Below are 27,756 nucleotides of genomic sequence, written 5' to 3' on the forward strand. Positions count from 1 at the left end.
TTCCTCTCTCTGAAATCAATAAAGATATATTTAATAAAAATATATATATATTGATTGAATGTCTATTTGTGTACTACCTTTTTAGGTGCTGAATTGAGAACTTTGATGAAAAATATCCAACACTACATAACATTAAAATGTCAAGAACAGTTGCTTAATTCTGTCTTGTTTCTCTGAATTTTCCAGAATTTCTTTAAAATGTAAGGGAGATTTTAGGTAAAGAAAAGACATTTCCAAGAAGAAAATAAAACCCTTGATTAAAAAAACCTCTTGCCCAGCCGGCGTGGCTCAGTGGTTGAGCGTTGACCCGTGAACCAGGAGATCATGGTTCGATTCCCGGACAGGGCACATGCCCGGGTTGTGGGCTCGATCCCCAGTAGGGGACATGCAGGAGGCAGCCGATCAATAACTCTCTCTCATCACTGATGCTTCTATCTCTCTCCCTCTCCCTTTCTCTCTCTGAAATCAATTTAAAAAACAAACAAAACAAAAAAACCTCTTTGCCCTAGCCAGTTTTGATCAGTAGTTAGTGTTGGGGGTCTTGGGTTTGATTCTGGTCAAGGGCACATACCTTGGCTGCAAGCCCAGTCAGGAGGCAACCAATTGATATGTCTCTCTCACATCGATGTTTCTCTCTCCCTTCCACTCTCTCTAAAAGCAACAGAAAAAATATCCTAGAGTGAGGATTAAAAAAAACAAAACAAAACAAAGCAAAACAAAACACAAACCTCTTTAACAGATTTATTCTGCCTAGTAAATAAAATCCAACCCCCTCAGCCATACATTCAATGTCATTCAAGATCTAACTGAAACCTAACCCTGTCTGTTTATCACCCACTATTCCCTTACACAGTTCACATTAACTCACTTAGTATAGTCAGTGAGCAAAACTTCTTAAAAACTGTCTACCATGTTTAAGCCACTGGATGTGAACACAAAAAAAGAGAGTGATCTTGGGGAGCTCAATGGCAAAAGGCTGACACTGACATAGTCATCCTCTCTGGTGGCCGGAGGTTACTGGAAGAAATTATAAATTTCAAGCCTATCTTTAGCTTCATTTTTAAAAACTCATTCAAATTTGAAAAGATCATACAATCATATGATTTAAAAATTAGTAAGTATAAAAACAGTAAAAAGTGAATAGTTTCCGTCCCACTCCAGCCCTTGGTCTGTCTAATTCTCTCCTCTTGCCTCAAGTCCGAGTAATATTGTTTTCAGTCTCTTGTGTATTACTCCAGAGCTTCTTTAGGTTAACACAAGCCAATCTGTCCCCCCGACAAATGGTAGCATCAAACATGTGCCTTCTGCAGCTCCATTTTTCACTTACTACGTTCGTAGAGGTCTTTCCACATCAGTAGATAGAAAGCACCCTCACTCCCAGTCCCTACAGTAGAGCCTGGCACATGGTAGATGCTCCATAAATACAGGTTGAATGAATGAGGGCATTCTATTCTACAGATGCACAGAACTCCATGGTATGGAGACACCATAATTTATTTAACAACTCCCCTATTGAAGTTATTCCATTTCTTCAACTTTTTGTTAATGTGAAAAATGCTGCAAAGAACTAACTGGTCCATTTGTCATTGTACATGTCCACTAGTCAGTTCATAGGATAACACCTTTGAAATGCAATGTCTCAGTCAAAGAATGTATTTATTCATGATTTTGAGAGATACCGACCAATGCCTCCCTTGAAGGGTGTACTCATCAACATTCCCACCAGAACTATAGAGAATGTCTCTTTTCCAACCTCATCAAAAAGGTGTGTTATCAAAGCTTGGAATTTTTGTCAATCTGATAGTAAAAAATAGTGTGATATAATTTGTATTTCCCTTATTATGAGCAAGGTTGTATGAACTGTTCAAATTCTGTGCTCACTGTTCTAATGGGTTGTTGGTCTTCTACTTAGAGATTCATAGAAGTATTTCATATACTACAGAGATGAACCCTTTGGCTGTGATAATGAGTAACAATAGTTTACCCATTTTTTTAAAAAGATTTTGCCTGAAGTTTCTTTTAGCTATGGAAAAGTTTTGGTTTTTTTGTGTGTGTTTTTTTAATGTTTGTAGCCCATAGCCTTAGAAAACTGTTAATTCCTTGCCAAGGGAAAATATATCACCTTGCATGTAATGTACTCCTGTAATAAACAAACATTTCTGTATCAGCACATACACACCTTCATCCCTCTTCTGTATCCCACCTAACTGGTCTTCCTCTCTTACCATCTTCTCATCCTGCAATCTAGGTAATTCTCTCCCTCCCCTGTCTCTGTCCTATGGTTTGTACAGTGAGTGAGAGAGCAAAGTGCTGGATCCCTCCTGTGCTTCCAAACTTATCAGATATAATAAAAGGCAGTTACAATAACATTTTCCATTATTATGTCTCATTTTTCTCCCAGACTACATACGCTTTGAAGATAAGTAATTCCTTTACTGCATTCCTTGAACTTAATAATGAAGATATGATATAGTTGGTAAGGAAATAATATTCTCTACATTCCAGAGGAGCACTACAGCATTCATTACATGTGTGTTTAAAGAGCTTTTAAACCGCGATGCTAAAATATAAGCCAAGAGTCTCAGGAAATAAACTGATAGAAATTTCAAAATTTTCGTTCTTTAATCCTTTCAAATATCTCCTTGGAAAGAGCAAATGAGTATCCCTTAAAATTCACATGCTAGCATTTTTTTTCTGTTTCATTTTAAGTTCTTTGAACAGCAAGAATTTCAATACTTGCTGGAGAAATCGTTCCAGAAAATAGGAGACACCCTGTAAGATTTTTCCCTTCAATTCCATTCAGAGAAATACAAAATATTTATTCTCTTCTGGCTTTTATACCTTTTTTCAGGCTATATAAATCCAGAGATGGAAAAAGAAAACTCGTGACAGGGGACAAGTAGCAGTGCTGTCGTCCCATGGTACTCCCACCTCCCCCAGGTCTCCTTTAGTCACTACAGGTCGGAAGTTACTTCTAGGAGATGCCCAGTGGAGAAGACTGGTAATTACTCGGGATTTATGGCCCATATAACTGGGTGGTTCTGTGAGAGTATTTCCAAGTCAATTCAAACTTACCTCAGTAGGTTATTTTAATGATGTATAGCAGAGACCATAAGGTGTTTGTTAACTACCTTTCAAACTGTTCTAAAATATTGAAAAATATAAACATATAAAGGGAAATTAAGAGGATAACAGGAAAGGAAACATGGGCAAAAAATAATAATATTGCTATTTCACCAACTAAGGTGCACTTCAGTAATGAGGGGATCAGTATTAAGATCAATAAGTAACCTACCAAAATATTTTCAGTCTATTTGTTCCTCTGTCAACTGTTAAGAAAGAGAAGAGAGAGGAAAAGCCCACTCTTTCTACCCTATTCTCTGGACAGTACCTGAAAGCACTGATAGAAAAGGGGGCTCTTTTTATCAGGCGCTGCTTTCCAGTGGTGAGATTCATTTGCTTCATTTCTGCACACAATGACAAAGACGTTAGATAAGTCAGAGACACAGGCGGGCTATAAACTGTCAGGAAGACTTCGAGCCACCCTACAAGAATCACAGAGTTTTGGGAGTAGATCGCAAACACAGTGCATTAAAGATACTTTATTACCTGTCTGTCTAGCACGTCATAAAGTGCTATTCAGGGAGGGCGGTTTCACTGCTTGATCTGCGCTCACACGAAAGAATGCTAATCTCAGATGCTGCTCAGTAGGCAGGGTCTGTTCCTTTCTGTACAATGCGCAGGTTAAAGTGACATTAAACTAGGAGAGTTCTTGACTTAGGAAAATTATGAAAATCATAGTACTAGAAAGAGAAAGAAATTATAGTACTGAATATTCTAGTTGGCTTATTAAGTGGAAACTACACACCGATTTCTCCAAAAATTTTGGAAATGATTTTTAAAAAATACATTACCATTATAAAACTTGCACAATTCACAGAATTTCAAAAATGTGTACATTTCTTGCCTTCTCTTTAAATTGTATACCTAAACCAAAACATAGAAAACCTAGCTAGACTCAATACATAGTTACATGAGAGATTCTAGTGATAAAGGGCTAATTAACTAAAGGTATTGCTTTCTTCTTTCGTCTCTGTCTCAGCGGTTGTTGCATTTACCAGGCCCATTCCTACCACAAACAAGAATACTAAGTCCTAATGTGAGTTTCTAGTTAGTTTCTGTTATGTAATTGGCATTATTCCATTCCAAAATAAAGGGATTCACCGTCAGGCAAATAAAGTAGGTTCTGCTCTGTCTGTGTTCCCCAAACTCTGCACACACACTGGCGTTACCACTGTGGAGGGAAAAGCAAGATCTCAGCTCACGTAGTGAAACCTGTGGCGTCTTCTTGTGCCACCTCATGCTGAGTTCACTTTTCATCATTTTTACAGACAGAAGCAGAGTTGGCTTGTGGCAGAACTGTTGGGGCTAATTTTGCAAATGGTACATATGAAATGCTAATACCTGTACTTCTGAAACAGTACCGTTATATGGAGGGTTAGGGAACTTGAGTTATTACATGTGACTCTTACGTGATTAAAGAAAGTTTTAATAAACTGTATTGTCTGAGAAAAAGTTTCCCCAAAATACAGTTTACTAGAAAATATTCTTTCAGAAACATGTAGCCTGCTGAATTGTCTACCAAATGCTTTCATAAACCTCACCCTCTGCATGAGTCTGTGCGTATCATTACGTCTCAGCGTAGCTTCAAAGCTGGCCCTGGTACCCAGACTAAAATGCCTGCCAGACACCTTCTGTCTAGACTGCAGGAGAAAGACAAATGTCAGGGCCCCCTTAAAGGCAGACAGCCTATTTGTCTAATGTCATTTTAAAAAAAAATGTTACAGTGAGTTAGGAGTAAGAATCTAATGGTTTTAACTCTTGATTAAAAAAAAAACAACAACAACAAAAACAACTTTGAGGGGTAATAATTGTTAGAGATTTGGTTGCATCAACCTCTTACTGGACAATCCCCTTCATCATTTCTGGGCCTTGGTTCATCCAAGGAAATTTCCTAAGGTTTCACCACCCTACGCTGTAATAGCACACCAGTAACTGTCAAAAAGACAGAAACTGGGAAGAACAGTTAGAGGACTGAGCTGTGTAGCAACCAAAATGCACTTTTATTAAGAAAGCTTCCCCAAGCAGCTCTTGTTTGCCTCTAAGCAGCCAACAGCTGGGACTATAGCAGCTTCGGAGTGAAGGGGCTGAATCCAACAGGTTTTTCATTGGATACCCCAAATCATGCCCACAGACCAAGAATGAAATCCCAAGCACAGCTGATTTCCAGATTAGCTGGCTAATCTGTGAAAGAACCCATGAAATCAGAAAAGAGCACAAGGCAATGTCCACTAAAGAAACAGTTTTTTGGCAAAGACACCAAGCAGTGGGTCACTCATCAGAACTCAGGTCTTAAAGCTATCACCGACTTTGTCACTTAACTTCTTAGATTGATCTTTAAAATAAAAAGGTTGCTATCTATTTCAAAAGACTGATGGGATGACTAAAACAATAGTTTAAAGTGTTTGTATTCTTTAGAAGAGAAGCATTACATGAATATACGACAATCTCCATACACATTAGTATCTAGAAGCATATAAATACTCTTTTATAAAAGACAGTGTTCCTCAGGAAGATTGTAAATCTTGAATTTTTATAGAGGTACTTTTATGTATTACAAAAAGGATTTACTTCACTGTTTTCAAATGTATCAACTAGTCCTGATTTTCAGAGCTGTAGATTTTACCATATCAGTATACTAAAAACAGACAACTATTGGGGAAAACACACACATACCTGCAAAGTCTATCTTGTAGCTGAATTTGGAAGTAGTAAAAGAAATGGAGCCACAAGGGTTTGTTTTGAAGCTTTTTTCGATATCTTCGCTGCTAACTGAACACTGAATGTTGGTATCCGGCTTTAAGACAAACCAAAAAGTTTCATTCACCAGCTGTTCACACACATCAGTGGCTTGGCCACAGAGGTAGTTCTGTGGTCACAGAGACAGAGGATGGTGAAACAGGGAAACTTAACTAATCCCCTGTTCTAGTCGCCTATACACTGGGAGAATCGCAACTAAGCCCACATATTAAAAATAGTTTAAGGATTTCTTGCAAAGAAACTTCAACAACTAATTCTAATGCTTTTTCCAAAATTATTATAATTTTCATAAACTATGACAATAACTACACTTCCTAAGTGGCTCAAAAATTAAATCTTCTTTAAGTGGCTTTGTAAGTAAAAAAAGACCATAAACTTTTACCATTAACTTCACCATTAACCAGCTGTGTGACTCTGGACAAAGTACATTAACTTTCTGAGCTTCACTCTGACTGTAAGACCCAGCGTTAACATCTGCTTCAGAGATGTTATAAGGATAAAGAAGAAAGCATATGTACAACACCTCACAAAATACCTGGTGTACAGAAGGTGTTTAATATGGGCTGTTCTCTTCCCTTTCTCTTTGTCCACCAACTCAAACTTGGAGTTGCTCAGATATACTGACACCATGCAACTCTCAGTCACAATCGCCTTCTGTACACACAGTAAACACATACTGTTTCTTCTAAATAAATTATTGTGACAACCTGGGGAAAAGAAAAGGAAAAGAACTGGAAGAATTTCTAATTTTTCTTTTAGTTAAGCTATCTGATTTCCTTGGGGTTTGATTTCTTTCCGGTTCGCTCAGACTCATTTTATCCATCAGCAAGATGACACTAAGTGAATCTAAATCCCTTCTGCTACATCCAAGGAAAGGAGGTACCTGAAACATGTGCCACTTTCCACATTCTGCCAAGTAAAACCAGCCCCACTGGGTATCTGATGTGTCCATCTCATCCATCTCACTACCTGCTGTTTTGGATAGGAATTCTTCCGCTTTGTGAAACATCTCCTGAAAAGGCAGAAAGAGGTAGAGAAAAAAATATTTTTTCTAATAACCAATGTACTTCTTACACGTCATTTTTCTTCTTACAAAGAGCTGTATTCCAAGTGTCTTTCCCCCAGTGACACTTCAAAAGTAGCCTTCTATGTTGTATATTAGGTCTGAAGATGAACGTTTTAAAATGGTTAATATCACTTAGGTAGGATATATCAATACCCACTCAACCATTTAAGTAAGCTGTATCGAAATCTATAAGCACTCCAGACTCTCAGCATAGTGTCAAAAAATTTCTGTCTGATCATATGTTTATTCATGTATTTGGTCAAAAGGATCCATGCTATCACAACTAATTAAGACCAAATACATCTGATTTTTGTTTTAACATTCATTATTTCATTTAATGGCATGGAAAGATGTTTATAATATATAGTGTTCAGTACAAAGAAGGTTACAATAAATAGAAATAGTATAATCCAATTTTAATAAAAATGCATCTATATTTACCCACATGAATGTATATGTGTGTGTATGTATATGTACATGTATGTATATGTATATGTATGTGTACATGTACACATACATAAAAAGTCTGGCTGGATATACAAAAATTTATCATAGTTTTTTCTGAGTGGTAGGATAATAATAATAATAATAACACTTATATGGCTCTTACTATGTGCCAAGCACTGTTCTAAGTACTGTACAGATAATAACTCATTTAGCCCGAACAATCATCGTATAAGATAGGTACTATTATTCCAAATTTGTAAGCGAGGAAACTGAGGCACAGAGAGATCATACAATGAGGAAGACAGGACTCAAACCTCGGCATTCTGGATCTAGGGTCTGTGCACTTAACCACCATGGTATACTCCCTTATACTTCATTGTCAATGATTTCATAATCTTAACTATATCAACTAATTCATGTACACATTATCTCTGAAAAGTTTTAAACATTCTTTGGGGGAGATTGTGATAAAGAGGAAGTCACCAGAAAAGGAGCAAAGAAATTACTCAAAAAAGGTAAAACTTTATTTGGAACGTTGCTCTCTGTCCTCATTTTTTAAGGATTTTAAAAAATTAGTAGTTTAAATTTATACAACTAATATATGAAAACATGTTCCACAAAATTGGGCTAAAGACTTTTTTGACCATCACTTCCATACTCCCATTCCTGGTAACTCCTCACCCTCCTTCTCCAGGGTTAGCCAATGCTGTCAACTAACTTGTATCTTCCAGATCTCTCTCCCCCTCTTCCTTTCTCCCTCCCTCCATCCCTACGTGTGTGTGTGATCATATACACACATACAAACATATATAATTATTGGTGATTTTAAAAAATTTTATTTCTTATATATTTTATTTTTTATAAAGAATATGTATTACATGAGTAATTTTGAAAATACGTGTTTTTAATTCCCTTATTTTCTTTTATTTTTATTTTTTAAATATATCTTTATTGATTTCAGAGAGAGGAAAGGTGAGGGAGAGAGAGACAGAAACATCAATGATGAGAGAGTCATTGATCAAGCCCGCAACCCAGGCATGTGCCCTGACCGGGAACCGAACCCTGATTGCCTGGATCCCAGGTCGACGCTCAACTGCTGAGCGACGCCCGGGCGGGCTAATTCCCTTATTTTAAATGTCCATCCTGTTTCCAGAAGCTGTGTAAGCCTCCATTACGTTCTCTAGGCCACGGTCTCCTCTTCGCAGAGTGGAGAGTAAAGGCTTCCTGCTCACTGGGTTGTTGTCAGAAACAAATGAGAAAATGTCGTCAAGTTCCAAGTACAGCACCTGAGCTCCATGAAGGGGGCTTGTTATTTTTTATTAGTGTTTTGAATCTCTCTCCAAGGAATGTTTTATGATTATTTTCTGGATTTTCCTTCATGTTTTAAAGTTGATTGGCTGCTAAGAAATGAAAAATAGCCCTGGTAGGTGTGGCTCAGTTGGTTGAGCGTGGTCCCACGCACTGAGAGGCCACTGGTTCGATTCCTGGTCAGGCCACATGCCTGGGTTTCAGGCTCGATCCCCAGTAGGGGGTCTGTAAGGGGTGTGCAGGAGGCAGCCGATCGATGTTTCTCTCTCTCATCGATGTTTCTCTCTCTTTCCCTTTCCCTTCCTCTCTCTCTAAAATCAATAATAAGAAAACATATTTTTTTAAAAAGAAATGAAAAATAGAATATCCTAGGATCAAGAGCTTCAGGTTTAGGACCCACTATTTACCTTATATATTTTAACTAGATAATAAAGGCAATGACTTAAGATTTAGGATCAATTGTACAGGTTAACTATTCACAACTTCTGCTTCTTTCTTCTATTAACATTCACATCATTTGACCATTTTACTGTGAGAGAAAAAGAAAGCAAGAATAACCTAACTTCAATTTTCCTTCTGAAAATAATCAGAAAAAAATTGGAAGATGAGTTGGAAGGTAATAGTTAAGACAAATATTTGGCTTACGAGTTTTATCTTTTCTCTACTAGAAAAGAGAATTTAACAAATATAGCATGTTGCATGTATATAGCATAGAGGCAACATATATGCAATACTTTAAGCCAGGTTATGAGTGAAAGTGTTTTACCAAATTCCTTTCAGAACTTCCTGTTATCAACAGCTTTGGGTAGGACCTAAGACAGACTCATATTTATCTCTGTTTTAGAAAGGGTAGCACTATAGATAGGTGCCTCTGTACCGAACATTCCTAAAGCACTTCACTCTTTACACAATTTTTTATCAGTTTACACTAATATTTCCCTTCATAACCCAATGTGCAAGAGAAGTCATTATTCTTCAATTAAAGTTAGGAAAACCCGAAGCAGAGGAAATACAATTATTTTGTCTTGTCTAGAATCATAGAGTTAACAGTGCAAAGAAGATTAAAGAAATACCCAAGGCCTCCTGAGCATCAGTCTTCCCTAAGCTGCCAACACCCACTGCCTCGTCTCCATGGGTGGACAGTCATCCCTTCTCTCCTCTGTTGCCAAAGTTTAATTTGATTGCTTTGCTTTACAGGTGCTATGGCTTTCTTCTCACACTCATGTTCACAAGACTAAATCTTACAGTTTTCTACAATAAATTTTTCCTCCAAAGGAATGGCTATTCTGCAAAAGTAGGCTCACAGAGTAAGTCAAGTTTAAATTAATAACTTTAAAATACTATGGCCAGAGTAATAATGGTTCTAGGTTAGAACACACTTATAGACAATAAAAGGAATGTGTGAAAGTTGTCTGTCATGGAGTAGGCAACTAATAAATGTCCGCTGAATGAATTAGTTCACAAGTCATATATACTCTGCCTTCATTTTCCAGTTTTTAATTGGCAGAGAATGATATATCCTGCACATCAGAGTGTGAAGAAAAATAGTACAAATAAAAAGCATTTTGTAAATTTTTAATTTTTCCTGGAAGAACCTGCGTATAATGCTATCTATTCCAAATGTAATATTTATGGGACCTGGGAATAGTGAGTCTGGATCATCAAATTGAAAGACTATGTGGAAAATGAGTTTACAGTCAAAATCCTGGTCTGTAGGAGAAAACATATTGCCACCTTCCAGACTGGTGAAAAGTTTTCTGTAAGTTAATTACAATATACAAAATATAAATTATTTTGTTAGTATAAACATAATACCTTGAGGAAATCATATTTGGTAATGAAAACTTTCTTGTCTCTTATGGGAAGAAGATCCAAAACTTGATACTAAAAGCTTAAAAATAGGGTGAACGTTTGGAATGGCAGAATAAGGAATCAATGGCCCCCCTCCCCAGCAAAACTGCAGTTTAACTGATGAACTTTTTTTTTTTTAATTAAGTTTAGAAATTGTCCTAAGGGCATACAGCAAATGGCGAAACATTTCTTCAAGAAAATCTACTAAATCTCAGAAAAGGCTTGCACACCCAACCAGCATTACCATTCCTGTGCAGAGCCCTCCTATCACATGGCCAAATTTTGGTCTGTTTGGGCTTCATTAACTCTGCTGACCTCACCATGGAGAGTCCCTGAGACCCTGCCCTTCCACACCCAGAGGGTGGCAGCTTCCCTTGGTGTACCCTGAGACTTGCTGAGTAACCCCAGGCCCAGCACTGACACTGAGTGTGAATTTGTTTCAGTTTGGTGGAACACCAGTCACCCCTCCCTACCTGGTAACACACTGAGAACTTTCCTCACCCAACTCACGTTCCACCAGAGGTTCTTTCAGTGACTGAGCCTAATAGGCTGCCAGAAAGCAGAGGCAGATCTTGGGGTGCCTTAGGCCTTTTGCTGACCTGCCCCAGGGCATGGTGCTGGTGGAAGCCAGCCATAGTGTGTAGCATGGCCCCTCCCACACACACCCAGGCCCAACAGAGACAGACACAAAGTGTGGATGGCTTTGTAGCTACAAACAGGGCTGTTTATAGGCAGCACATGACATTGACTTGCACTAGAGTCCCTCCCAAAAGGCCCCACAACCAGCATACCCAATGATAGGATTCAGACCGCATCAGAGCACAATCCAATTAGCCATACAAGCAGCACACCCAAAGGAAGATATCAGCAGGCAACAGACCCTCCTGGGGTAAAATTCACTTTGTGGGGTCAGCCCTTGCACAGCAGCTTGTACACTGTGATTGGGGTCAATCCTCACAGTCAGCCAGCTCTGAGTCAACCCCACCCATGGAAGGGCCAACATCAATCAAGACTCAACTACAACAGGAAATTTCACATAATCCAAACAAGGGACATTTCTGAATCACTTAGATCAGGTGATCTGGGAGATTGTGCCACTCAGTCCCATAAGATACATACTGCATAAGGCCACCATATGAAGACTTGGAGGCATAGCAGATCTACCTAATACCCAGAAACAATTACAGAGAGGCAGCCAAAATAGGGAGACAAAAAGCATGCTCTAAATGAAAGAACAGGAGAAATCCCCAGAATAAGAATTAAGTGAAATGGAGGAAAGCAATCTACCAGATACAGAGTTCAAAACAATGGTTATAAGGATGCTCAAGAAACTTAGGTGAAGAATGGATGGACTAAGAGAGAATTCAAACAAAGATGCCCGGCCGGGCATGGCTCAGTGGTTGAGAGTCGACCTAGGATCCAGGTGATCGGGGTTCAATTCCTGGTCAAGGCACATGCCCGGGTTGCGGGTTCGATCAATGACTCTCTCATCATTGATGTTTCTATCTCTCTCTCCCCCTCTCCATTCCTCTCTCTGAAATCAATAAAGATATATTTTTAAAAAAAGAAAAGAAAAAGTAAACATAAAAAAGGATATAGAAACCATAAAAAAGAACCAGTCAGAAATAAAAAATACAATATCTGAAATGAAGAATGCACTAGAAGAAATCAACAGCAGGTTAGATAAAACAGATTGAATCAGTGATTTGGAAAACAAAGTAGAAGAAAACACTAAATCAGAGCAGCAAAAAAATAAATTAAAATTAAATTAAAAAAAAAACAACAAGAATAGTTGAAGGGACCTCTGGGACAACATCAATTGTAACAACATCTGCCTTACAGGTTACCAGACGGAGAAGAAAAAGAGCAAGGGATTGAGAAACCACTTGAAGAAATAATGACTGAAAACTTCCCTAACCAGGTAAAGAAAAAGACACACACAACTCTAGAAAGTGCAGAGAGTCCCAAACAAGATAAACCCAAAGGGGCCCATACCAAGACTAATCAAAATTAAAATGGCAAAGGTTAAAGACAAAGAGAGGATCTTAAAAGCAGCAAGAGAAAGACACTTGGGTTCCTACAAGGGAGCTCCTATAAGACAGTCAGCTGATTTCTCAAAAGAAACATTTCAGGACAGAAGGATTTGACACAAAATATTCATGAGAAACAAGGACCTACAAGGACCAAGACTACTTTACCCAGCAAAGCTATCATTTAAAATTGAAGAAGAAATAAAGAGCTTCCCAGACAAGAAAAAGTAAAAGGAGTTCATTACCACCAAAGCAATATTACAAGAATTGTTAGAGGGTTTTCTTGAAGGGGAAAAAAAAAAAAAGGAACAGAGTTATAAAGAATAAAATATGTACCTATCAAATGGCAATAAATATGTACCTATCAACTCACTTTAACCGTAAAAGGATTAAATTCTCCAATCAAAAGACTGGGGGTAGCTGAATGGATAAGAAAACAAAACCTATATATATGCTATCTACAAGAGACCCACTCAGAAAAAAAGATATACATAGACTGAAATTAAAGGTATAGAAAAGGATGTAAATGGAAACAAAAAAAGCTGGGGTAGCATACTAATATTAGACAAAATAGACTTTAAAACAAAGGCTATAAAGAAGGATATTACATAATGATAAAAGGATCAATCCAACAAGAGGATATAATCCTTGTAAACATGTATGCACCCAACATAGGAGCACCTAAATATATAAAGCAAATCTTGATGGACATAAGGGAAGAGATAACAGTAATACAGTCATAGTAAGGGATTTTCAAACCCTATTAACATCAATGGATAGATCTTCCAGAGAGAAAATCAACAAGGAAACAGCAGCCTTAAATGGCACACTAGACCAGATTAATTTAATTGATATTTTCAGAGTATCTCACCACAAAGAAGCAGCGTATACATTCTTTCAAGAGCACATGGAACACTTTCTAGGACAGACCACATGTTAGAGCACAAACCAAGTCTCAATAAATTTAAGAAGACTGAAATCATATCAAGCATCTTCTCTGACCACAATGGTATGAAACTAGAAATCGATTACAAGATATAAGCTGAAAAACACACAAATACATGAAGGCTAAATAGCATGTTACTAAACAATAAATGAGTTAATGTGATCAACAGAAAAAAATCAAATCATAATTTGAGACTAATGAAAATGAAAACACAATAACCCAAAATCCATAGGATACAGAGAAAGCAGTCCAAAGAGGGAAATTCATAGCATTACAGGCCTACCTCAAGAAGCAAAAATAATCTCAAAAAACAATCTAACCTTACACCTAAAGGAACTAGAAAAAGAACAACAAACAATGCCCAAAGTGAGAAGAGAGGAAAGAATAAAGATGAGAATGGAAATAAACAAAATAGTGTAAATAAACAATACAAAAATCAATGAAACCAAGAGCTGGTTCTTTGAAGAGATAAACAAGATTGCAATCCTTTAACCAGACTCATCAGGAAAAAAAGAGAAAGAATACAAATAAATAAAATCAGAAATGAAAGAGGGGAACAACTGACACCAAAGAAATACAAAGGATCATAAGAAAATATTATGAACAACAATATGACAACAAATTGGACAATCTGGAAGAAATGGATAAATTCCTAGAAACATATAATCTTCCAAATATGAATCAAGAAACAGAAAATCTGAACAGCCCAATTACAACTAATAAAATTGAAGTAGTAAACAAAAACTCCCAACAAACATAAGTCCTGAACTAAATGGCTTCACAGGTGAATTTTACCAAACAGTCAAAGAACTAACACTTATCCTTCTCAAGCTCCTCCAAAAAACTCAAGAGAACATTCCTAAACTCATTTTATGAGGTCAGCAATATCCTAATTCCAGATAAAGACAGTACAAAGAAAGTTATAGGCCAATATCTTGACAAACATAAATGCAAAAATCTTCAACAGAATATTAGCAAAAAAACAGAATTCAGCAATACATTATAAAGGTCATACACCACGATCAAGTGGGATTTATTCTTGGTATGCATGGTTGGTACAATCACCACAAATTAAAGTTATATACCACATAAACAAAATAAATAAAAATAATATGATTATATCAATAGATGCAAAAAAAGCTTTTGACAAAATCCAGGACTCAGAAAAAAAATCTCAGAAAATAGGAGGAGAGGGAACATACCTCATCATAATAAAGGCCATACATGACAAAACCACAGCTAACATCATACTCAATGGGGAAAAACTAAAAGTGTTTCCCTTAAGATCAGGAACAAGACAGGGATGTCCACTTTCACCACTCTTATTCAACATAGTACTAGGAGTTCTAGCAACAGCAATCAGACATAAAGAAGAAGTTAAAGGCATCCACATTGGAAAGGAAGAAGTTAAACTGTCATTATTTGCAGATGACATAATACTGTATATAAAGAACCCTAAAGATTCCACCAAAAAACTCCTAGCACTGATAAATGAATCCAGTAAAATAGCAAAAAATGAAACTAGACCACCTTCTTACTCCATATACAAGAATAAACTCCAAATGGATTAAAGGCTCAAATGTGAGACTCAAAACCATAAAACTCAACATAGGCAGTAAAATCTCTGACATTTCTCTTGCCAAATTTTTTCTGATATATCTCCTTGGGCAAGGGAAAAAAAGAAAAAATAAACAAATGAAATAACATCAAACTAAAAAGTTTTGCACTGCAAGGAAGCTATAAACAAAACAAAAAGACAACCTACTGAATGAGAGAACATATTCACCAATGATACATCTGAAAAGGGGTTAAATATCCAAAATTTATAAAGAACTCATACAACTCAGCACCAAAAAAACCCACAAAACAATCTAATTAAAAAATGGGCAGAGGACCTGAATAGACACTTCTCCAAAAAGGACATGAGATGGCAAATAGATAAAACAAAAGATGCTCGACATCACTAATTGTCAGAGAAACGCAAATTAAAACCACAATGAGATTTCACCTCACACCTGTCAGAACGGCTACAACAAATATTGGTGAAGATGTGGCAAAAAGAGAATCCTCATGCACTGTTGGTGGGATGAAGTATGGTGCAGACACTGTGGAAAACAGCATAGCGGGTCCTAAAAAATTAAAAACGGAACCACCTTATTACCCAGTGATTCCACTTCTGGGTATATATCCAAAGAAACTCAAAACACTAATTCAAAAGAATATATGCATCCCCTATGTTCATGGCAGCATTATTTAAAATAGCCAATATATGAAAGCAACCCAAGTGCCCATCAATGGATGAGTAGATGAAAAAGAGCTGGTATATGTATACAATGGAATATTACTGCACCACAGCAAAGAATGAAATCTTAACATTTGCAACAGCATGGGTGGACCTAGAAGGTATTATTTTAAGTGAAGTCGGTCATAGAAAAAACAAATGCCACATGATTTCACTTATATGTAGAATCTAAAGAACAAAATAAATGAATGAAAAACACTGAAACAGAACACAGGCTGATGGTTGCCAGAGGGGAGGCATGTTGGGGGCCTGGGTGAAAAAGGTGAAGGGATTGAGAAGTACAAATTGGTAGTTACAAAACAGTCATGGGGATGTAAAGTACAGAATAGGGAATATAGTCAATAACACTGTAATAACTATGTACAGTGCCAGGTGGATAATGGAAATATCAGGGCAAACACTTTGTAAAGTGTATGATTATCTAACCACTATGCTGTGCACCTGAAAGTAATACACAATAATACTGAATGTAAACTGTAACTGAAAAATAAGAGATAGACAATAACAAGTGTTGAGAATGGAAAAATGGGAACCTTCATACATTGTATGATATCTACTGGTAGGAATGTAAAATGGTGCAGCTACTTTGGAGAAGTCTGTAGTTCCCCCAAAAGTTAACCATAGAGTTAACATATAACACCAGTAATTCCAACTTAAGGTATATACCCAAGAGCAAAAATACACATTCATACGAATATACAAATATTAATAGAAAAATTATTCATAATAGCCAAAAAGTGGATCAACCCAATGTCCATCATCTAATGAATGAATGGGAAAAAAATATGGTACTTCACAATACAATAGAATATTACTCAGCCTTAAAAATGAATGAAGCACTAATAAATACTACATGGACAAACCTTAAACACATTTTGCTAAGTGAAAGATGCAAGATGAAAAAGACCACATTATGGATGATTTCATTGAAATGTACAGAATAGGCAAATCTATAAAGACAAGAAAGTACATTAGTGATTACTTAGGGCTGGTAAGGAGGTGGAATGGCTTGGTGATGGGTAGGCATTTCCTTCTGGGGTGATGAAAATGTTCTAACAATAAACTGTGGTAACAGTTGCACAACCCTGGGAATCTACTAAAGAATATTGGATTACACACTTTAAGTGGGTAAGTTGTATGGTATGTGAATCACACCTAAGTAAAAATATTCCTTTTTAAAGCTAAGCAACATAGAATTGGATGCTAAGATGCTTTGAATAAAAAGATTCTGAAGGAAACAAGAAAGAGATTCTAGAAGAAGTCAGAAGCCTGAACACAGATAGTGAACAAAAGGAAAATTTGTAAGAAATTATAGATAAATTACTTGAAAGGCTTTTCTTTATATATTAAAAAATCAGGATTCCTGACAGCTAGGTAAAGTCTCTAGGAATGCACAAGGCTCAAGTCTTAGAAGTTCCCTCATCTACTCCTATTCTGCCAGGAGTGTGCCCCACTTGAGACCATACTGTGTTACTTACCACCAAACACCATGAAGGATTTTGCAGTTTTACTTTCTAGACTTTGTATTAGAAACAACAGGTATCTTTTTAAATAGCTTTATTGAGGTATAATTAACAATAAACTGCATTTAAAGTGTACAATTCCATAAGTTTTGACATACGTATACACTCATGAAACCATCACCATATGAAGATCATGAACTTATGTATCACCCCCAAAATGTCTTCATGCCCCTCCCCTACATCCAGTCAACCACTAACCTGTTTTCTGTCACTATAGTTTGCCTTTTCTAAAGATATATATACATGGAGTCATAAAGTATGTAGCCTTTTTTGTCTGGTTTCTTTCCATCAGCATGATTATTTTGAGATTCATGCATGCTATTGTGTATATCAAGAGTTCATTCCTTTATGCTGCTGAATAGTATTCCATTATACAGATTTATTACAGTTTGTACCTTTCTTTACCTGTTGATAAACACCTGGTTTGTTTCCAGGATTTACTATTACCAGTAAAGCTGCTCTAAGTTTTACATACAAGTCTTTGTATAAACATATGCTTTCTTTTCTCTTGGGTAATATCTAGGAGTTCAATAGCTGAATCACATGGTAGATATGTGCTTAAAATTCTAAGAAATAGCTAAACTTTTAAAAATTGATGTACCATTTTACATCCCCATCTGAGGTGTATAAGTTTTAATTACTCCACATCCTCACCAAGACTTTGTATAGCCAGACTTTTAAATTTTAGCCAGCCCGGCTGGGCGTGGCTCAGAGGTTGAGCGTCAACCTGGGATCCAGGTGATCGGGGTTCGACTCCTGGTCAGGGCACATGCCCAGGTTGAGGGCTCGATCCCCAGTCGGGGGCGTGCAGGAGGCAGCCAATCAATGGCTCTCATCATTGATGTTTCTATCTCTCTCTCCCTCTCCCTTCCTCTCCCTGAAATCAATAAAGATATATTAAATAAATTTTAGCCAATCTAATAGATACATAGTGATATCTCATTGTGGTTTAAATTTGCATTTCCCTAATGATGGATGCTGAACATCTTTTCATGTACTTATTTTTTATTTGTCTTCTTTATGTACTGTCTGTTCAAACCCTTCACTCATTTATTATTGGGTTGTTTGGTTGTTTTTTATAGTGTTTTCAGAGTTCTTAATATTCCTGGATACAAGTCCTTTTTCAGATATATGCTTTACAAAAATTTTTCATCTGTGGCTTAGCTTCTTTCTCTTAACAGTATGTTTTGAACAGCAAGCATTTTAAATTTTAAATTTTATTTTTCAATCACAGTTTATATTCAATATTACTTTGTATTAGTTTCAGGTGTACAGTATAGTGATTAGACAATCATATACTTTACAAAGTATTCCCCCTGATATTTCCAGTACCCAACTGGCACCATACATAGTTATTACAATATTATTGACTATATTTTCTATGCTGTACAAATGTTTTAATTTTGATGAAGTCCAATTTATCAATTTCTCTTTTATGGATCATAGTTCTGGAGTCATATCTAAGAAATCATTGCCTATTCAATGTTACAAAGACTTTTATCCTGTTTTCTTCTAGAAATTTAGTTTTCTCCGAAGCTTTCTTCTAAAAATTTACAGGATTTATAGCTGCATTTAGGTCTGTGATCTGTTTTTAATTTGCATGTATATGTGGTGCAAAGTATGTATTAAAGTTCTTATTTTTGCCTATCAATATTCAATTATTCCAGCACCATTTGTTGGAAACAACTGTTTTCTCCACTGAATCTTACCTTTTTAAAAAAATCAGTTGTCTATATGTTTGTAGGTCTATTTTTGGACTCTCTATTCTGTTCTAATAATTGTTTTCTCTACCATGATTCCAATACTACAGTTTTTATAACTACAGTTTCACAGTGAATCTTTAAATCGAGCAGTGCTAGTACTCCAAATTTCTCTTTTGTTTCAGAATTGCTTTAGCTATTCTAGGTCCTTTCAGTTTTGATTGGGAGTGTATAGCAATCTCTCAGGAGAGAATTGGCATCTTAACAACATGGAGTATTCCAACCCATGCATAAAGTTTATCTCTTGGCTTATTTAGGTCTTAACTTTTTTTCAGTAATAGTTTAGATTTTATTGTACAAATCTTGCACATCATTTAAGCAAAATTGGTGCCTAAGTATTTCATATTTCTTATATTGTAAATAAAATTGCATTTTAAATTTCAATTTCTGATTGAATGTTGTTGATATATAGGGATACACTGATTTTTGTATATGGATCTTTATCCAGCAATCTTACTAAACTCATTTAAGTTCTAGGACATCTTTGGACATTCCATCTGATTTTCTATATGGGCATCATATATCTATCTACAGATACAGATATATAGATATGTAGGTATACAGATAGATGTTTATGTTTATCTCTCTATGTATATGCTTTACTTCTTTCTTCTAGCATATAGCCCATTAATTTTCTTTTTTTCCTTACTGCACTGGATATAATCTCTAGTACAATGTTAAATACAGAATGGGCATCATTTCCTTGTTCCTAATCTTAGGAAGAAAGTATTCAGTCTTTCACTATTAATTTTAATGTTACATAGGTATTTTGTAGATGCCCCTGTGTCAGAGGTCCCCAAGGTCACCCTCAGGGTCACAGGAGAAGGACTCACAGGACTCAGATGTTGTTCTACTCATCGTTACAGTTTATTACAGTAAAAGTATACAGAGTGAAATAAGCAAAGGGAAAAAACACATGAAGTCCACGGAAAACATGTACAAGCTTCCAAGTGTCTCCTCTCAGTACAGTTACATAGGACACAATTCATTTTTCCAGAAACCATGTATGACTAGTACAAAGTGCTGCCAACCAGGGGTGCTCCCCTGAGCCTGGATGTCCAGGGTTTTTATTGGCAATTAGTCACGTGAGCATATATAGCACCTGTGTGCTAAATGAGCATGGAGCAGGCTTTTTCTACAAATTCAAATCCTTTAATAGATATCGGGATATTCGTGTTATTTATTTCTTCTTGAGGTAGCTTGCTGAAGTTCCAGGGCTCCAGAGGAAAAGCGGGTATTCACTCTAAATCACACTTAGTATAAACTGCCCAACTGGTATAGCATGGCTCCAGGTGTCAGACACGCCAGCACACTCATTAGACAACCCATTGCAAGAGCTCAGTTCCCCGGAGCCAGGCAAAGAGCAGTCATGGAAACAGGCCCTTCTTGAGAATGCACAGGGTTTGAGCAACGTAGGACTGCTGAGTTAGCCCTTTTGCACACCTCCCTTTTCAGGTTGAGCAAGTTCTCTTCTACTCCCAGGTTCGAGTTTTTCCTGGCTTCTGTCAAATGTTTCTTCTGCACGCACTGAAATGATCATCTGGGTTTTCATTTTAGTTTGTTTGTATGGTGAATTGCATTGATTGCTGTTCAATTAAACCAACCTTGCATTTGTGGGGGATAAACACCATTTGATAATGATGCATTAACCTTCTTATATGCTGTTATACTTGATTTGCTAGAATTCTGTTTAGAATTTTTTGCATCTATGTTCATGAGATATTGGGCTGTAGTTTTTCGATATCTTTGATTTCTTTTGATATCAGGGTAATGAAAGCTTCTTAGAATGAGTTGTAAAATATTACTTTCTCTTCAACTTTTTAAAAGTTTGTGCAGAATTGGTTTTATTTCTTCCTTAAATGTTTATCAGAATTCACCAGTGAAACCATCTGCACCTGGAGATTTCTTTGTGAGCAGGCTTTTTCTACAGATTCAAGTTCTTTAATAGATATTGTGATATTCATGTTATTTATTTCTTCTTGAGGTAGCTTTGGTAGTTTGTGTCTTAGAAACAATATGTCCATTTCATTTAAGTTGTCATAATGACTGACATTACGTTGTTCAAAACATTCCCTTATTACCCTTTAATGTTTATAGAATATGTAGTGATGTTACCTCTCTCATTCTTTTTTTTTTTTTTAATTTTTTGATTGAAGAGAGGGAGGGAGAGAGGGAAAGAAGGAGAGAGGGAGAGAGGGAAAGAAGGAGAGAAGGGGAGAGGGAGAAAGGGGGAGGGGGGGTGGGGGGGAGAGAGAGAGAGAGAGAAAGAATATTGATTTGTTGTTCCAGTTATTTTATGTATCCATTGGTTGCTTCTTGTATGTGCCCTGACCAGGTATTGAACCTGCAACCTTGGCATATCCGGACGATGCTCTAACCATCTAAGCTACCCGGCCAGGGCCTCCTCTCTCATTCTTAATATTGGTAATTTGTATTTTCTCCTGATCTGTCTGGCTTATCAATAGTACTGATGTTCCCCCAAAAAAGTGCTTTTGGTCTCATTGCTTTTCTGTTGTTTCTCGTTTTCACTTTGTTTCTTTGCTCCTGCTTGAGTTTAATATGCTCTTCTTCTTTTAGTTTCTTAAGGAGGAAACTGTGATCATTGATTTGTGATATTTTTTCTTTTCCAATAAAGGCATTAATTTAGCTATAAACTTCCTTGTAAGTACTGCTTTAGAAGCACAGCACAAATTTGACATGTTGTTTCATACTATTTTCCTTTTTTGTTTCTTTAACCAATGGTTTATTTTAAAGTGTGTTATTTATTTACCAAATCTTGGGAATTTTACAATTTTTCTTCTGTTGATTTCTAATTTAATTCCATTTTGATCAGATAGCACACTTTATGACTTGGTTTCTTTAAACTTACTGAGACTTGTTTTATGGCCCAGAATATGATTTATCTTGTTAACTGTTCTCTGTGTAGTTGAAATAAAGGTGTATTTAGCTGTTGTTGGGTGTAATGGTCTGTGTCAATTCGGTCAAGTTGGTTAATAGTGTTGCTATTAGTGTAATAGTCTGCTATATCCTTGCTCATTTCTACCTACATATTCTATCAATTATTGAGAATTAAAATCTCCAACTATAATGGAGTTTGTCTATGCTCCTTATAGCTCTATTAGTTTTAATTTGTGAATCCTGAAGCTCTATTACTATGTGTGTAAATGTTCAGGATTGTTACTATTTAACTGACCTCTTTATCATTAGGAAATGGTGTTACCCCTGATTATATCATTATGTCTGAAATCTACTTTAACACTAATATACCAGTCTTTTCTTAACTAATTTTAGTGCTGAACATCTCTTTCCATTTATTTTTATCCTATTCTGTCTTTATATTCAAAGTTTGCTTCTTGGAGATAAATTATAGTTGGGTGTTGCTTTTTAACCCAATCTGACAGTCTGCCTTCTAATTGGGGTGTTTAGAGCATTTATTATGGTGTAATTATTGATATGGTTAGGTTTACCATCTTGCTATTTGCTTTATATAAGAAGATAAATGGCTCAATTTTTTTCTAAGCGTAAAAGATTCAAGTAGACACTTCACCAAAGGAAATACAGTGGGCCAAACGCAGCATTTATTCTTATTCTTATTTATTAATTAGTGTATTATTTTCCATATGAACAACAGTGAACCTACTTTTGCCCCACTCTGTACATACAGTATGTAATAAGGTAGAGGTACTCAACAATGTTTTGTTCTGCTTATCAATGAGAACTCCTGGCAGTTTTCACTGTGGGGAATGAAAGGTTTCAATTAAACAATATTTTGTGAGCTGTGACATAGGCTGAAAGAGGTGCAACACATTCAAAACTGACTGAGCACAAGCTATACAAATAGCAAGAAAATGTGTTGTTTTATCACTAAAAAGATGTTATAGGCATGGAACAGTTAGAAGTACACAATATGCTCCTAATTGTAATTGAGTGTTGAAGGAAATAATGAAAATTGGTATCAGCAAATCTTGACTACTCAGTTTGTGCTCTCAGATGATGTGAGAGAAAATGGCAGTGTTTGCAGAATTACCCTTCCTGCTCAGGTTTACTGGCTGTAAGGGAAATGTGCTGACAAGTTTCTGAAAGGGGGAAGAGGAAAGAAACATTTCTTCATGACGCTAATAATACCAATAAAGTCTTCCCAGGTTTCCAGAGGCCTGCTTGAGTGTATTGCTGAAATACATTCAGCATCTTAAATAACCTGAACCTACTACTCAAGGCCAAAATACCCCAATTTTAATGCTGATTATAAGATACCAGATTTTTCAAAGTCACCAAACTATAGTGCAACAAATGGCTCAATTGCTAGAATCTGATTGTTTCCTCTACTCATCAGAGAATGAGACTGATTTTATTATTATGAATATATAAAGAACACACCTACATGTTAAAACAAAACATGAACAGGTACTTTCCAGAGACAAAAATAATCAAAGAGTGTCCAAGAATACTTTTGCTCCTATCTTCCAAATATTCAAGCTGCCTGAAACCCACATCTCTGTACTTACTTAATATTATAAGCATGTCAATTTGGCAACAGAGCGCTAGGAATAGTCTTAGGGAGAAACCTTCCCATAATTTCTCAGTCTGTATTTGATCTTGATATTCCATAACATCTGACAGCCAGCAAATACCAGTTGCAAATCTTAATCTAAAATTATAGCATGAGGTTTCCTAATCAGGTAGAAATATTGGGTTTAAAAAAATCAAAGTGCTGTGTCTAACCTGTATCTCAAGCTAGTTGCACACTTTGTAAGAAGTTGCAAAAACTTCATCCTTTACAATAATAATATAAACATCATTACTTTTGAAAACATCACTTTATTGTTTAAAATTGATGGTCTGAATGGGTGCTGAAAGTCTGTCACTGTCCTAGGGATCTCACTTACTCTCATAATTTTAAAAGCTATCTATAAAGGCTGAGACCAAATTGCAATTTCTACCCTAGCCTTCTCCTCTGAGCTCCAGGCTCATCTATCCAATTGCCTCTTTGCCTATATTACTTGAATGCCTCACAGGCACATTAAACCTGTAACAGGCTCCAACTCTTGATCTCCACCAACTTTCCCCTTTCCAATCTCCTCATCTCAATGAAAACATTTCCTTCCTGGCTGCCTGTGCCAGAAACCTAACATTCACCATTCAAAGTGCAGCCTGAACTGATTCACTTTGCTCTCTCTCCACTTCCACCCACATAGTCCAAGTCACCTTCACCTCCACCCTGGACTACACTATAGCTTAAGTGGTCTTCCAACAGTCTTTCCGATACACTTCTGTAAAGTTCCAATTGCTGCTGGAACAAATTACCACAACGTAAGCAACACAAATGTATTATCTTACAGTTCTGTAGAAGTCTGACATGGGACTCACTGGGCTAAAATCAAGGGGAATTCGATTCCTTTCTGGAGGCAGTACAAGGGAATCTATTACCTTGGCTTTTTCAGCTTCTAGAAGCTACCCACATTTCTTGCCTTGTGGCCCTCTTACTTCATCTCCAAAGCCAGCAACATTGTGTCTCCAGTTACATCTCCCTGTGGCTCACTGCTTCTGACTCCATCTTCCACTTGTAAGAACATTTGTGACTACATTCCCACCTGGATAATCCAAAATAGCCATGCTGTCACAAGGTCAGATGGCTAGCAATCTTAATTCCCCTTTGCTATGTAACCTATCACGGTCCCAGTTTCCAGGGATTAGGATACGGATAGGGAGGTCATTATTCTGCCTATCACTCTGTAGTACGTAACTTATTTCCCACACAGCAGCCAGAATGGCCTTTTTAGAAACACAAATATGTTCATGTCACTTCCTATTTAAAATCCTTCACTGGCTTCCAACTCCTCTAAGAACAAGGTTCAGGCATGGCCAAGTTCCCACCTACTGGCCTCGTCTCCGGGTTCACGTGTCTCAGCCATGTAGCTTCTCTCCGTTTCTCAAACTCCAAGCTCCTTCTGCCTCAGGGTCTTTGCTCATAATGTTTCTGCTGTTGGAATAGCCCTCCTTGCTTCCCATGCAACCTTTGCCTGGCTAACTCTTGTTCAATCCTTCAGATCTCTGTAAAAGTGGCTTTAAAAGTGGCTTTACCTGACCTCCCAGCCTAGTACTAGCTCCTCCCATTATACATGGTCACGGTACTCTTTCTTTTAGAGCATTCATTACAATTGTAGTTAAATGTTATTTGTGTAATTATTGGCTTAATGTCTGCTTCCCTGCTCCAGACTGCAAACCCAAGAGTGCTGGGGTCTAGTCTGTTCTGTTTACCACGGTAAACCCTGGGACTTAGAACTGACTGGCGTATAGCAGGCACTCAATAAATAAATGAGTGTCATCAGACATAATTTCAAAAGGTCTAACTCTTAGAGGGTGAGCCGAACACCTCAACATTCTGCTTGAGCATTTTAGGCCAGGCGGGTCCCACTGAACATTATCGTCTCACCCCATTCCTCAAACCTCTATTACAAACATGTGCCTCCAGCCTTATCCCAAACTGTTCTCCTCCCTGATACCAAAAACTACTAGGCTTATTTCCTTGGCCTTGCGCTGTACCTGCCAAGCCGATCCTGGGAAGGTCACATATTTCTCTACTCCTGCTCAGGTGCTGTACCACTAGAAAAAAGTTCTAAAAACACAAAAGTTGGTGTTACAAAGAGGTCATGATTTTCTGCAGCTCAGAATCCTTCCTTTACCTCTGAGTCTCTGTGACTTCCTTCACAGGTCCTTTTTTACTCATTTTAAATCCTATATCCTAAGTTAGACTAGAAAGAGTATGTGTTCTGGGGCCAGAAAATTCTAGATTTAAAACCTAGCTCTGTCGTTATCCAGAAAGTTCATCGAACTCTGAGCCTTTGGCATGTCACACTACTTTCTAAGCTTAGCTAAACTAACTCCATTGTTAGAACAATTACAAAGAATGCCAAGATAAAGATATCAGTATATGAGCCCCTGATTGTATGTTGATCCTAAGAACACATCTTCACAGACACTATGTTCTCTATAGAACTTTCATTTCCAGGAACATATCTGCCCCCATCCTCTCCCCAGCCTGAGGGCATGTCTATAAAATATGCTGCCTGACTCCAAAGAGATATTACGTAGATGTTAGTTACAACTGCCCACAAGCCCTCCTTCCTCAATCTCTGAAGATACTCACACTGAGCCATTACTCATCAGACAGGCATCTTCTCCATTTCACTTCTTTTTGTCCAAACTGTACTTGTCATTCTCTTTCACTTCCATGGGCTTTGTTCATTTTCCTTCCTTTGACCTTCCCATAAGACCACTTCTAAAACTTGAACATCCAGCTCAAAGGTAACTTATTTCAGTAAACCTTCCTAGTCTCCCATGTACCCTCTGGTATCACTTCTCCGCCCCCCCCCCCAAAGTATATTACAAGAGCCCTGCAGGGCAGGCTCTGATGTGATCCGTGTTTGTAACCCCCTCCCTAGTGTCTAAAATGCTGTTTGACATGGATCAGATACTTGACTAAATGTTTGTTGACTGAGTGAAACAATAAATCCTTGAGGAGTGTGTCTGGTTTAGACATACTAACTCCGAACTAGCAGAGGAGGCACCAGTAGAACCGTCCGTCACCCACTCACGGGGTCAGGACTACAGATGCACACTTGGCAGGAGTATTCACCAGAGTGACATCCGAAGCCACGGAGCTCAACAAAACAATGCGCTGAGAGGAACGACAACAAAAAAAGGTTAAAGCAGAACATTTTAGGGGTGAAAGAAGGCAGTTCACCTAAGTCAAGATTATGATTCAACAATAAATCATAGAAAGAAGAAATCCAAAGGAGTACAGTCTCAGGAAAACCAAAAAAGAGCGATGGGAAACACCTCTACAGCATTAGTTACAGAAAAGCAGAGTTGAAGGTATAAGGCTGCCACTGTAGGTAGTAGTGACTCAAAAGTCCTTGGTGACCTCCTAGCAAGTAAGGGTTAGGGGCAAAGTGGGGCTGGAGGAGCTGCGGCATGAGTAGGAATGATAAAAAATGTAAGGCTATCCTTTCAAGAGGTCTGACAGAAAAAGGAGACAGAATCATAATGCCAAGGGAGTTTGGAAGCAGCTGTGAACATAAAAGAGCAGAGGAAAAGGTGGCTAGGCGGGTGAAGCACAACCCAAGCATACAGCCCCTCACTACCACCTCCAAGCAACGAAACGGGGGAGAAGAGGTCACGGGGGCTGATCGAGTTCTGGTGCTTACTCACCTGAGTGGTCTTGGAAGAATCATTTCCCCTCCCTTAGCTAACCCATCAGATTATTCTAATAGTAGAAGTTAATAAGTGCACAGGAATTTTAGAAGGGTTTATCACTTTGTATAAAGGTCTTATTGTAATAGATAGTTTGTAATCCTAAACATGTGTCTGTCATTTTTCATTTTCGCTCATCAGTGTGACAGAGAGAAGCTGAAACTCCCTCGTATGTGATGCTGATCTACTTACTCTAATCCCAGCAAAGAGGGTAGACAAAGACAAGGAGAGAGAACACAGGATAAAGGCAGGGTATATAGAGTCAAGGCAATGATGGCAACCCTTCCAACTCCTTTCTAGATATTCTGCCACTTTTCTAAACTGGGGACATTAGTCAAGGGCTACCTCCCCCAGGTGAATGGAGAACTGCCAAGAGCTCCTATCAGAACT

The 27,756-nt window shown here is 37.4% G+C and overlaps 1 protein-coding gene across 8 annotated transcripts in view; it reads right to left on the reverse strand.

Annotated features, from left to right (window-relative positions):
- The window catches only part of PARP11 (poly(ADP-ribose) polymerase family member 11), a 44,223-nt gene that overhangs the window by 13,041 nt on the left and 3,426 nt on the right, over positions 1–27,756 (reverse strand). For 3 of the 8 annotated variants that reach the window (XM_081130862.1, XM_081130863.1, XM_081130869.1), the window contains 3 exons: positions 6,764–6,892; positions 5,797–5,917; positions 3,392–3,467 (listed from right to left, as the gene is read on the reverse strand). The exons of 1 other annotated variant lie outside the window; for it this stretch is intronic. In XM_081130862.1, the coding sequence (XP_080986988.1) occupies positions 3,392–3,467; positions 5,797–5,917; positions 6,764–6,892 (326 nt within the window). The remainder of the gene's footprint in view (positions 1–3,391; positions 3,468–5,796; positions 5,918–6,763; positions 6,893–27,756) is intronic. 4 more of the 8 variants (XM_081130865.1, XM_081130864.1, XM_081130866.1 and 1 more) reach the window with 2 other exon arrangements.

The sequence above is a fragment of the Miniopterus schreibersii genome (assembly GCF_964146895.1).
Source record: "Miniopterus schreibersii genome assembly, chromosome: 2".
NCBI classification, from domain to species: Eukaryota; Metazoa; Chordata; class Mammalia; order Chiroptera; family Miniopteridae; genus Miniopterus; species Miniopterus schreibersii.